Below are 12,946 nucleotides of genomic sequence, written 5' to 3'. Positions count from 1 at the left end.
GGCTAAAAATTACTATTCCCACTCCAGAGGGTGCAACAGTAGGGAAAGCGTTGGATAGCGTAGGGGTAAAAATTACTATTCCCACTCCAAAGGGTGCAAATGTAGGGAAAGCGTTGGATAGCGTAGGGGTAAAAATTACTATTCCCACTCCAGAGGGTGCAACAGTAGGGAAAGCATTGGATAGCGTAGGGGTAAAAATTACTATTCCCCCTCCAGAGAGTGCAACAGTAGGGAAAGCGTTGGATAGCGTAGGGGTAAAAATTACTATTCCCACTCCAAAGGGTGCAACAGTAGGGAAAGCGTTGGATAGCGTAGGGGTAAAAATTACTATTCCCACTCCAGAGAGTGCAACAGTAGGGGAAGCGTTGGATAGCGTAGGGGTAAAAATTACTATTCCCACTCCAAAGGGTGCAACAGTAGGGAAAGCGTTGGATAGCGTAGGGGTAAAAATTACTATTCCCACTCCAGAGAGTGCAACAGTAGAGAAAGCGTTGGATAGCGTAGGGGTAAAAATTACTATTCCCACTCCAGAGGGTGCAACAGTAGGGAAAGCGTTGGATAGCGTAGGGGTAAAATTTGTTATTCCCACTCCAGAGGGTGCGACAGTAGGGAAAGCGTTGGATAGCGTAGGGGTTTAAACTACTATTCCCACTCCAGAAGGTGCAACAGTAGGGAAAGCGTTGGATAGCATGGGGCTAAAAATTACTTCCCACACTACTCCCCCTTTAACACACACTACACATACAAAAAATACCCAATTAATATTAATTTCAATTAATCAATTAATAACAATTAATATTATTAAATTGATGTAATTATAAATGAACTAATTAACACATATTAATTACCAATTAATTAACAATAAATACCAATAAATAAATACAATCTCTATAATTAATTACATTTAATTATATCACACCCTATTCCCCTATAAACACACAACACACTACACATAAATAAATCACATCATGTAATCATTAATTAATTATGAATTACCAATTAATTATTAATTACCAATAACACAAAATTAAATATATTAACACATTATCTCTAATTAATGTAATTAATCAATTAATATTAATTAATTATCAATTAATTAATTAACCATATAAAATAATGTAATATATTAGCACATTTACTCTAATTAATTCAATTTACTAATTAATATTATTTAATTACCAATTAATTAATTAACAATAACAAATAATTATATATTTTAGCACATTAACTCTAATTAATTTAATTAACTAATTAATATTATTTAATTACCAATTAATTATTAATTAACAATAACACAAAATTAAATATATTAGCACATTAACTCTAATTAATGTAATTAACTAATTAATATTAATTAATCACCAATTAATTATTAATTAAAAATATTTACAAAAATATATTAATTAATTAATTATTATTAAATTACTTCCCACCCTATTCCCCTATAAACACACAACCCGCTCTGATACTAAAACACAAAATGTAAACAAAATTACTAATTTTCAAACATACATTACTAAACATATTTAACAAACATATAAACAACATAATAAAATACATAACACTAAACAAAATTTAGATATTAGTACATTTCGATATTATTAACATACATACCTTAAAAAACAATATTCTGTCTATCGATATTTTACACATCGATATTCTATACCATCGATATTAAAACTTCGATATTAATGTATATCAATATTTTAATTTCGATATTTTGTATCACTACCCTACCAGACAGTAATGGAAAATATATATGCTATCCTCATTTTTATTTTGGTCACCATTTATTGCAATGTCTGATTTGTTTCAGGCTGAGGTTTGCTTCAAGGAAAATGACGTGACAGTATGCACGACAAAACATACAAAATTCAGATCTGTTCTTATTATTTCCCTTGACAATTTACACAGCACAACAGACTTAGACATTCCCTGGAGTTTAGGTAGTGTCTTTCTTATGAAACTGCTTATGTTACTTACCTCCAAAAGATGACAGGCTGAGTCCTCTGTTATTCCTGAGTCATACATAGCCTGTGTTGCAGACTAGACGAAGGTCTCTAGTGATGACGCTCAACCAACTCAGCATTTTTGGTTGAACTGTATGTAGATATCAGTGTGTATTTCAGAGCAGTGTCTGCTCAACCCTGGGTGTTTGTCGTTTTCCTCATCTCTATCACTATAAGGCATGGCCTCAATTGAGGTGTCCCAAATCTCCCTTCTTTTCCTCTGTCCCCTACCAGGTTCCCTCCCTCGACTATGGTGTTGTCCTGTGGTTTGATGCCTATTGGCTGGATCGGCGGAATAATGACAAGCCTTGCACCCAGGGCCAGTGGCTGATTCAGAACCGGAGGTAAGTCCACTGTCACACCTCTCTCTCCCGCCTTGTCATATGTGTGTGTGTGTATGCATCAGTGCTATATTTGTGCCGATGTTGCAGGTGGTACGCACCAGCATTATTTTTGGGTACTGGGACTTATTTTTCATCATCAGACTTTGACCCAGAGTAAGAGAGAGAAAGGCCAAGGAGAAAGAAGGTTGATAAAAAAGAACCTGCAAGAATTGGATAGACAGAAAGAAAGTATATTGTGGTGGAAGATGCTGGGTGGGACAGATATTTGTCAAACCCAGCATATAGCAGCACTGGCAACAGGCTCTTATGGAAAAAACATTTTTTTTACAAATTAAAAAAATGTGGATGTGTGTATGCAAGAGCATTTACAGAGCGTGAAACAAATTGCAAAACAATGGAATACTACCTAAATTGGGGATTTCACAAGCATGTAAGTCTGGGGTCAGTTCGATAGACATCAGGCATTTGTGAGTGTAACATATGGACATGGTGCTGCTTGAAGAGACGCACATTCAAGGCCTCATTAAGAAGCCCATTGCGACGCAGGTGTGTCACTTTTTTTGACGTGCTGACGGCTCAATGGGCTTTTCCATATTTACAAGGCCACGTAAAGTCACCCCTGCATTACTTTTCATGGCCTTGTAAATATGGGCCCCTTTTACGCATTATTCTGCATTCAGAGAGTGTTCTATGGGTGTGGCGCTGGGTGTTCCCACGCAACATTCATGGAACCTGACGCATATCCAGATTTACAACATTTTGTAAAGCTGGGAATGCGTCAGAATCCTATGCCTCCCTCAGTTCCTACCAGACGTAAAGGCGGGAAGGAACCTTTCCTATATGTGCAGAGGTGGTATTTCAGAACTACAGAGAGTAGCAGGAGGAGGCCTGAGGTCACTCAAGGCTCATTTTTCTGAAAATCAGGACAAAGGAAGGTAGAAAAGCATTGAAGACAAACCCTTCTTCCACTTGCACGTACTTTTGTGACTTTTCCATATTCAGAAACATTCTCGGCACTATGCTTAGAAAGATGCGCCATGCGCAGGTTTTCAGCCGTACTCCTGGGAACGTTATGTAACCTTTGCAGGAGGCTCCTGTTCCCACTTGATTCTGTTGGCTCAGCTTGACTGACAGACATCCCAACTTCCTTCAAATGGGGTTGAACATATTTAAGACATAGAAGGGACTTCAGAAACCTTAAAGAGTAGGTTCTGCATGAAGTGAGATAAAGGGACATTTGGGATCACCGGGAAAGTAACGAGCTTCATGGATGCCCTGCAGCTAAAGCAGTGAACAAAGTGTTGTAGTTTGCAGTATTGAGCCTCATGTTGTGTAGCCATGGAGGGGATGTCAGTATTAAATAATTATGTGCTGTGTGTTGTTGCCCTAAAGACCTCTTTACCAGTGGGGAGGGGACCTGTCACTGCTAGAATGGTGTCCTGTTGTGTTGTCATTGCTCATGCCCTGCCTCCTCTCTTTCTCTCTCTGCAGAATGTGTGGCATGCGGGTCCTCTTGCCCTATGCTGAGCGCATTGCAATGGCCTCCACCAGCACCACTGTCTCTTTCAGCTCTCAGATCACTCTGACGGGGCCAGGCCTGCAGGTGTCTTACAGTCTCTACAACCAGACCGACCGTGAGTACCCAGCTAAGCTTGCTGACCACTTGTCTGCCTGCATTCACCTCCACTCTCATCTGTCCATGATGTGGAGAAAGAAGCAGCTTTGTGGCATCTCCTTGCTCACTCAGACCTCAATTCAATCACTAACTCAGATATTCAATGTCAGACATCTATTTGTTCACTTATTGTTTTTCTGTTTCTTACAAATGTATTCTGTGACCTAGTCAAATAGCGTTCCTCCACTTGTAATTCTCTCCTTCATGCATTTCCCTCATTCATTTTCACATACTCATTCACTCATATATGGATTCATTCAAATATTCACCCGGTCACTTTTTCTCCGAAGACACTGCTATTATGACAAAAGTGGTAGAGTGGCAAGAGGCATAAAGCCATTTTGTGCACTTTCAGCATAACTGAAACCGGCTGTCCACTGGCATTGGTGGGCAAAGAAATGTTGCAATGCGCCTGTAAGGGTTTGAAATAGCAGACCAGGTCCACTTCACAATTTCATAAAGGTTGCTACAGCCACAGAATCAACACAAACATTCAGCTCTGTTAAGAAGTAAAGAACATTAGACCCAAATAAAGATAGCTTTGGAAATAGTACAAATGTATTGGATAAAACCACCAAGAGGATAGAGATTAAAATGGGAGGAATCAGAATATAAACGGAAAGGTAACTGATATATAAAAATAGATATAGACCTAAAACATCAAACATAGTCTATTTTGTTACAAATGTATATATATATATTAAAAGGTTTACTAAATAGCAAAACCAGTGTGAGAAATTGGGTTGTTGGTTTATTGGGTTGTGAGCCCTGGTCAAACAAGAGCCACAATCCCTTGCAGGGTGACCCACCAAAAGTCGCTAAATTAACCTGTGCTTAACACTGAGTAGCTTGGCACAAAAAGCAGGCGAACTTAACTTAGAGGCAATGTGTAAAGTATTTATGAAACACACAAACAGTAATAAAGTGAAATCACAACACAAGAAAAATCCCACACAATTTAGAAAAATAGAGTACATTTTGATAAATGATTCAACGCCAAAATGACAAAACTGCAATCTATAGAAGAGGAGGTATACATTTTCAAAGTATAAACTAAAAAATAGCACCTAAAAGTAGAAGTGCCAACTGCGGCTATCTGGTTGCGCTGGATCGGGTTGCAGGCAAAAGTTCAGGCTGACCATAAAGAGCGCGGTCGGATACAGTCCCAGATTACTCCCACTGAAGTTTTACATTCTCAAACTTTGTGCCAAGAGTCCCGTTTGTGTTGGAGAGGTGCACGAGAAGCAAGGAGAGCGTCACAGTGGGCAGTCGGCGTGTTGTGAATAGTTGGCCAGGCATGGTGGATGGGCAGGCTGGAGCTTCGCATTGGCTTTCCCCCGTGGGCTGATGATGCTGTTGTGTGAAGAAACAGGCAATTGGCAGCTCGCGATGGATTTGGGTGCGAGCGGCGTAGTACTGGTGCAAACTGGCCCGTTCACAGTCGCAAATAGCCCAAAAGCTTGATTTCACAAGCTTGTGAGCCACACTAATGGTCCAGGACTTGAGAAGCACCACTTGGGGGTCAGGAATTTGCTGCAGCTGGGTCTAGGAGCTGGTGGGGAGCCTGTTATGCCCCTGAGTCTCAGATCAGGAGGCTAGCAGACTAGCCCTTTGAGTCACTCTGGGGTCCTGGGCTCAAGATGAAGGTCCAGTTTTCTTCCCCAGGCAAGTGGGCAGCGAGTCTTCGCAGCAGGGCAGCAGTTCCTTTAGAGCTGCAGTCCAGCAGAGTGGCAGTCCTAGTAGCTGTACTTCAGTCTTTCTTCATAGCAGAGTATCCAAAGGTCCAGAAGTGTACGGAAGAGTTGGTGTCTATGGTCCTTCTTTTATTCCCTGGTGCCCTGATTCTGGAAGGTGTGAGAAGCTTCTAGAAATGCATGGAATTCCCTGCCTCCCCTGTTGTGGCTCCAAGCTGGCTGAAGTGACAATGCAGGGTTGTTAGACCCTTTGTGTGAAGATAGAGCACAGGCTATTCAGTTGTAAGTGGGGCTGTGCTGAACTCCACCCCCCATCCTGCTAACAGATAGCCAATTCAGGCACAGAAAGGCCCTGTACTGTGTGACTGTCTGAGAGTAATTCCCAAAGTGTAACTGTCAGCTACAGCCAGCCATGTGACCCATGACAGGATACAGGCACAAAAGGGCTAAGGGCAGGAAAATGCCAACTTTCAAAAAGTGGTATTTTTAAAATTGAAATGAAAAATATGACTTTAAAATTAAAGAGGGTTTTCATTACAATTTCATGACATTACATGACATAGCCACCAGCTGCCGTTTGGAAATTACAGTCTATTAAGTGTAATAAGGAAGCTCCAATGTTATCCTGTAGTAGGGGTAAACCTCACTGTAGTGAAAAATTAATTTAGAAGTTTTTCACTACTAGGACATGTAAAACTTAAAAGTACATGTCCAATCTTTGGATTACACAGCCCGATGTGCTACCTAAGGTCTACCTTAGGGGTGACTTATCTATACTACTATTATAAAGAGAGAACTTGCACCTTTTGGCCAGGTAAACTCGGGAACCACAGCGCCAATCTATACACCCTATACATCTATGAAAATGTCAGGGTGTGTAGATGGACATAGGCTATATAAATTAAAAAAAAAAGCTAATTACAAAAATTAAGTTAGTAAACAAAGTAGTCCCCTGAAAGTAGCGCCGGCCGGGACCTAGCGCTGGCCGTGACGCGACGTGCGTGATGACCGCGACGCGACGACGTGCGTGATGATGACGTGTTGGAGCGGCGGACATGGAGCTGCGGTTAAGTGAGGAGCGCGGGCGCGTCATGGCGAAGAGGAGCGGAGCGGCAGCTCATGTAAAGTAAACCTTGAAATCAGGGCGGGAGAGAGTCGGAGCGGGAGCGGGAGTCGGAGCGGGAGGGAGACGGGGCGGGAGGGAGACGGGGCGGGGTGGGAGCGTAGCTCTGGTCTGGACCCAGAGATTCAATATGTCAGAGAGAGGGCAGCAATACCAGAGTAAAGTGATGGCTCCAAAGTACAGATTCACAGTAATTAATCGGTACTTTGAGCAAGTGGGTCCGCAACACATCTTTTATCAGAACACCAAGTCACTATTCAGCTGTTCTTAAGAACAAACCTAACATCAACTACGTCCTCATCTTTGCCCAAAACACGTATAACTTTAAAAAAAGAAAGGATTGTAGACCATGCTGGCTAGATAACTTCAAGGATCGCTTTCAATATTATTTTCAGTAAGTGTTTAAGGGGCAGGCGGGAGGAGTGGGGGCGGGAGGGATTCGGGACGGGAGGGGGTCGGGGCGGGAGCGGGTGTACTGCCCCCAGCCCCTTTCTGCCCCAGGCAACACTGGGGCGGGCTGCTAGTATGTAATAAAACAGGAGTTTAAGGCCCAGCAAAGAGGTTTAAATGCCAAGTTGACATGTAACACTGCATTCAGGCTACATTGGCAGGCTTGGGATATGTTTTGGAGGGCTACTTAAGTGGGTGGCACAACAAGTACTGCAGGCCCACTGGTAGCATTTAATTTACAGACACTGAGTGTATGGTGTACCACTCTACAAGGGACTTATCTGTAAATTACATATGTCAATTGGGTATAAACCAATTAAACCATGCTTTGGGGTGAGAGCACAGCCACTTTAGCACTGGTTAATAATGGTAAAGTGCACAGAGTCCTAAAGCCAACAAAAACGAGTTCAGCAACAAAATGAAGGATAAAGGCAAAATGTTTGGGGATGACCCTGCAGAGAGGGCCATGTCCAACAAGCAGCCAAAAGGAAAAAGAAGAGAACTCATCAGATCAGAATAAACAGTTTGTAAAAAGTTGCAGTGTCCACCAGAGAGCCTTAGTAAGTGGGGATCTGTCCACATGTCTGCAGAGATGGGGAAGTGTTCAGTCAGCAGCAAATAGTGGGACTTCAAATTAATTTGTTTGGGATCAGTTGAAGTAAACTCTCTTTCCTTCCGGAAATGCAGTGCTTCCTGGTCTTGTAACTGGCCAGCGTGCATGGATCCTCATTGACCAGTATTAGAAAGAGGGTCAGCTAAAAAAGCTCTTTTGCAGTTCAGCATTTGTAACTATGAAAACAAAGGTCCTACACGTTGTTTCCCTGATTTCTGCTGATGTAATTCTGGCACCAAAGTTTTAGGACTGTCAATCATGGTATTTTTCACACTGTGCCCCTAATGACAGTCTTAGTACACTATTTGTCTTACTTAGGGATGTGTGATAAGAGGTTTTACACATGTGTAACTTTTCAAAAAGTTTTAAACTTCACAAATAATTTCACTTTTTATAAACAAAATAGTTAGTCAAGAATCTCACAAAGCAGTTTTTTGCCACTGGAAAAAAAGGCAAAACCTTTTTCTTTAGGACAATTTTCTTGCAAAAAATACTTTTGCACAGCAGATCCTTTTTGAAGTGAGTTGTGCCTTCAGGCACAGGTGAAAGGATGTGTAGCTTTGCAAATTAAGAGAGTTTGTCGCTTTTGCAAATCTTGGACTGCAGAATTATATTTTTACACACCTTTGACCCTAGTACCAAATTGATAGGCAATGGGCTTTAGCTTCTGCTGTATCATTGGCAGCGAACTTTGGGACATAAATCCAGGCCTCAGGTAGACTATCTTGTTTGTCTCCGCAGTTGACTTCCATGTCCTGCAATGTGCTGAGAGTTTCTTCAGCACGCAGGGGATATTTCTGTTTTCTTCATGTTTGAATGGGAGTTGAGAACATGAAAAATAAGCATCACAATGCTTGGGTTAAATAGGTGGATCTTATAAGGCACTTCACCCAGAGATCCTGTGGAAGACGGACAACTTGCACGGGGTTTCTGATGACAGAGCCATCTGAAGTTTCAGTGTCTTCCCCTGACTCTAAGAGGGATATTTACAACAAAATGTCGGAGCACAGTGTTATCTCAAAATTGGTAACGCCGCGCTCTGACATATTTTAAATGCAGGGATGAGCCGTATTATACAAAAATACGGCGCACCCCTGCATTTCCCTTGTGCTAAAAAAATTTGCCTAGCATGAACGCAGGCAGTCTTGCGCCATGTTGCAAGAGTGCCTGCGCTGCAGGGGTGATTGTTTATATGCAGGAAGGGACACCTTCCTGCTCATAAACAATCTTGAAACTCGATTTGCTGTTTCTGTGTTTCATAAAAAGAGTAAAATACGAGGAGAAATTAATAATATAATATATTTAATATATATATAAAAATTATTAATATTTCCTCGTAACGCCCTAAGACCAATTTATACCTGGCCTTAGATTTTGGCGCTGACCCATCCTTGTAAGCAATGGGTGTTGTGGCTGAACGCCCCCTGCAACACCCATTGCATTCCCCTTTCACGCTAAGTGAAGCACGAAAAGGGGCCTTATTTACAAGGCACTGGTATGCCACATTAAGTGGCTTAACACTGCTTTGTAAACAACGAGAAGGGGATATCGCCACCAGAACGTTACTAAAAGTGATGTTCTTGTGGCAATATCACCTTGTAAATATGCCCCAAGTGTATCAAAATAATTAGGATCTGGGGGACTCCCTATTTTTAGTTTAACAGGGACTGAGTGTATGAAGACATCACTTCGGCTGTTATTCACACAAGCCAGCTTTAAAAAGGCGCATAGTTTAACAATGCACCTTGATTGGTGGAGATTTCAAACCCCTTAACTATCCAGTAAGGACTTTTAATTGCTGTGACCCCCAGCCTTTGCAGAAAGGTGAGATTTGCCTTCTGAAATCGCATGGCAACAAATTGGGACAGAAATAGCCTTTGGGTAGCCTTCCTGGCTAATTGCTTCTGCTTCCTAGTCAGTTTGTTGTCTTTCTTGGTACAATGTGACCTCTGTGTGTTAAAGCATACTTAAATGTCCTACCTATGAGCAAACTCCATGACAACCTCTCTCTCTGTGCGCAAAGCATGTCAGCCATCCTACACCACTGGTTTCAGTAACAAGCATTTGCAATGCAATAGGTCTCGCATTATGAAAGTTTGAGCTATTGGTCTTGTAAATGACAATTTTTTTATTTATGTGTTGATTTTGAAAATAGCTAAATTAATAGCTTTGTCATTTTCAATGCCAATAGTTATAACTTTCGCACATGTGACGACTATAGCATTTGTAATGCAACATGTTTTGTATTTACGTGACTTAGATGTATTGATATTACAAATAGCAACGGCTTTTAATTTTTTTAAATAATTAATACTTAAATAAAAGTGATTGTAATTTATATTGGCCATAGCTTAAACTTTTGTAAATAACGTTTGTGAAGATTATGTTCAGTGTATTTTATTGTGATGAAAATCCAAGAACAGAAGTGAAATAACATCTTTTTGTGACATTTGCAATAAAGCTTGAAACATTGAGAGAACATAATTGAACCAATTGTTGTTGAATGGTTGCACAAATTGATGCTGGGATTGCGCGGAGTGATGCTGGGATTGCGCTGAGTGATGCTGGGATTGCGCTGAGTGGTGCTGTGGTGGTGCTGAGTGGTGCTGCGGTGGTGCTGAGTGGTGCTGTGGTGGTGCTGAGTGGTGCTGTGGTGGTGCTGAGTGGTGCTGCTGAGTGGTGCTGTGGTGGTGCTGAGTGGTGCTGTGGTGGTGCTGCTGAGTTGTCTCTGCAACTGCACTCTGCAACTGCTCTCTGCAACTGCACTCTGCAACTGCACTCTGCAACTGCACTCTGCAACTGCACTCTGCAACTGCGCTCTGCAACTGCGCTCTGCAACTGCACTCTGCAACTGCACTCTGCAACTGCACTCTGAAACTGCACTCTGAATCTGCACTCTGAATCTGCACTCTGCACTCTGCACTCTGCACTCTGCACTCTGAATCTGCACTCTGAATCTGCACTCTGAATCTGCACTTTTAATCTGCACTCTGCACTCTGAATCTGCACTCTGAATTTGCACTCTGCACTCTGAATCTGCACTCTGAATCTGCACTCTGAATTTGCACTCTGCACTCTGAATCTGCACTCTGAATCTGCACTCTGCACTCTGAATCTGCACTCTGAATCTGCACTCTGAATCTGCACTCTGCACTCTGAATCTGCACTCTGAATTTGCACTCTGCACTCTGAATCTGCACTCTGCACTCTGAATCTGCACTCTGAATCTGCACTCTGAATCTGCACTCTGAATCTGCATTCTGAATCTGCACTCTGCACTCTGAATCTGCACTCTGAATCTGCACTCTGCACTCTGCACTCTGAATCTGCACTCTGCACTCTGAATCTGCACTCTGAATCTGCACTCTGAATCTGCACTCTGAATCTGCACTCTGCACTCTGAATCTGCACTCTGCACTCTGAATCTGCACTCTGAATCTGTACTCTGCACTCTGAATCTGCACTCTGAATCTGCACTCTGCACTCTGAATCTGCACTCTGCACTCTGAATCTGCACTCTGCACTCTGAATCTGCACTCTGAATCTGCACTCTGCACTCTGAATCTGCACTCTGCACTCTGAATCTGCACTCTGCACTCTGAATCTGCACTCTGAATCTGCACTCTGCACTCTGAATCTGCACTCTGCACTCTGAATCTGCACTCTGCACTCTGAATCTGCACTCTGAATCTGCACTCTGAATCTGCACTCTGCACTCTGAATCTGCACTCTGCACTCTGAATCTGCACTCTGCACTCTGAATCTGCACTCTGAATCTGCACTCTGCACTCTGAATCTGCACTCTGCACTCTGAATCTGCACTCTGAATCTGCACTCTGCACTCTGAATCTGCACTCTGAATCTGCACTCTGCACTCTGAATCTGCACTCTGAATCTGCACTCTGAATCTGCACTCTGCACTCTGAATCTGCACTCTGCACTCTGAATCTGCACTCTGAATCTGCACTCTGAATCTGCACTCTGAATCTGCACTCTGAATCTGCACTCTGCACTCTGAATCTGCACTCTGCACTCTGAATCTGCACTCTGAATCTGCACTCTGAATCTGCACTCTGCACTCTGAATCTGCACTCTGAATCTGCACTCTGAATCTGCACTCTGAATCTGCACTCTGAATCTGCACTCTGAATCTGCACTCTGCACTCTGAATCTGCACTCTGCACTCTGAATCTGCACTCTGAATCTGCACTCTGAATCTGCACTCTGCACTCTGCACTCTGCACTCTGCACTCTGAATCTGCACTCTGCACTCTGAATCTGCACTCTGCACTCTGAATCTGCACTCTGAATCTGCACTCTGCACTCTGCACTCTGCACTATGAATCTGCACTCTGAATCTGCACTCTGAATCTGCACTCTGAATCTGCACTCTGAATCTGCACTCTGCACTCTGAATCTGCACTCTGCACTCTGAATCTGCACTCTGAATCTGCACTCTGCACTCTGAATCTGCACTCTGCACTCTGAATCTGCACTCTGAATCTGCACTCTGCACTCTGAATCTGCACTCTGAATCTGCACTCTCAATCTGCACTCTGAATCTGCACTCTGAATCTGCACTCTGAATCTACACTCTGAATCTGCACTCTGAATCTGCACTCTGAATCTGCACTCTGCACTCTGAATCTGCACTCTGAATCTGCACTCTGCACTCTGAATCTGCACTCTGAATCTGCACTCTGAATCTGCACTCTGAATCTGCACTCTGCACTCTGAATCTGCACTCTGCACTCTGAATCTGCACTCTGCACTCTGAATCTGCACTCTGAATCTGCACTCTGCACTATGAATCTGCACTCTGAATCTGCACTCTGCACTCTGAATCTGCACTCTGAATCTGCACTCTGCACTCTGAATCTGCACTCTGCACTCTGAATCTGCACTCTGCACTCTGAATCTGCACTCTGAATCTGCACTCTGAATCTGCACTCTGCACTCTGAATCTGCACTCTGAATCTGCACTCTGCACTCTGAATCTGCACTCTGAATCTGCACTCTGAATCTGCACTCTGAATCT

The 12,946-nt window shown here is 42.7% G+C and overlaps 1 protein-coding gene across 1 annotated transcript in view; it reads left to right on the top strand.

The window, feature by feature from the left end:
• The window catches only part of TMPRSS6 (transmembrane serine protease 6), a 257,626-nt gene that overhangs the window by 162,148 nt on the left and 82,532 nt on the right, over positions 1 to 12,946 (top strand). Inside the window, exons 10-11 of the mRNA XM_078650238.1 lie at positions 2,244 to 2,353; positions 3,845 to 3,987. Coding sequence (XP_078506364.1) covers positions 2,244 to 2,353; positions 3,845 to 3,987 — 253 coding nt within the window. The remainder of the gene's footprint in view (positions 1 to 2,243; positions 2,354 to 3,844; positions 3,988 to 12,946) is intronic.

This window comes from Lissotriton helveticus, chromosome 1_1, assembly GCF_964261635.1.
Source record: "Lissotriton helveticus chromosome 1_1, aLisHel1.1, whole genome shotgun sequence".
In the NCBI taxonomy this organism is placed as follows: Eukaryota; Metazoa; Chordata; class Amphibia; order Caudata; family Salamandridae; genus Lissotriton; species Lissotriton helveticus.
This window is presented reverse-complemented; position numbering and strand designations above follow the sequence as displayed.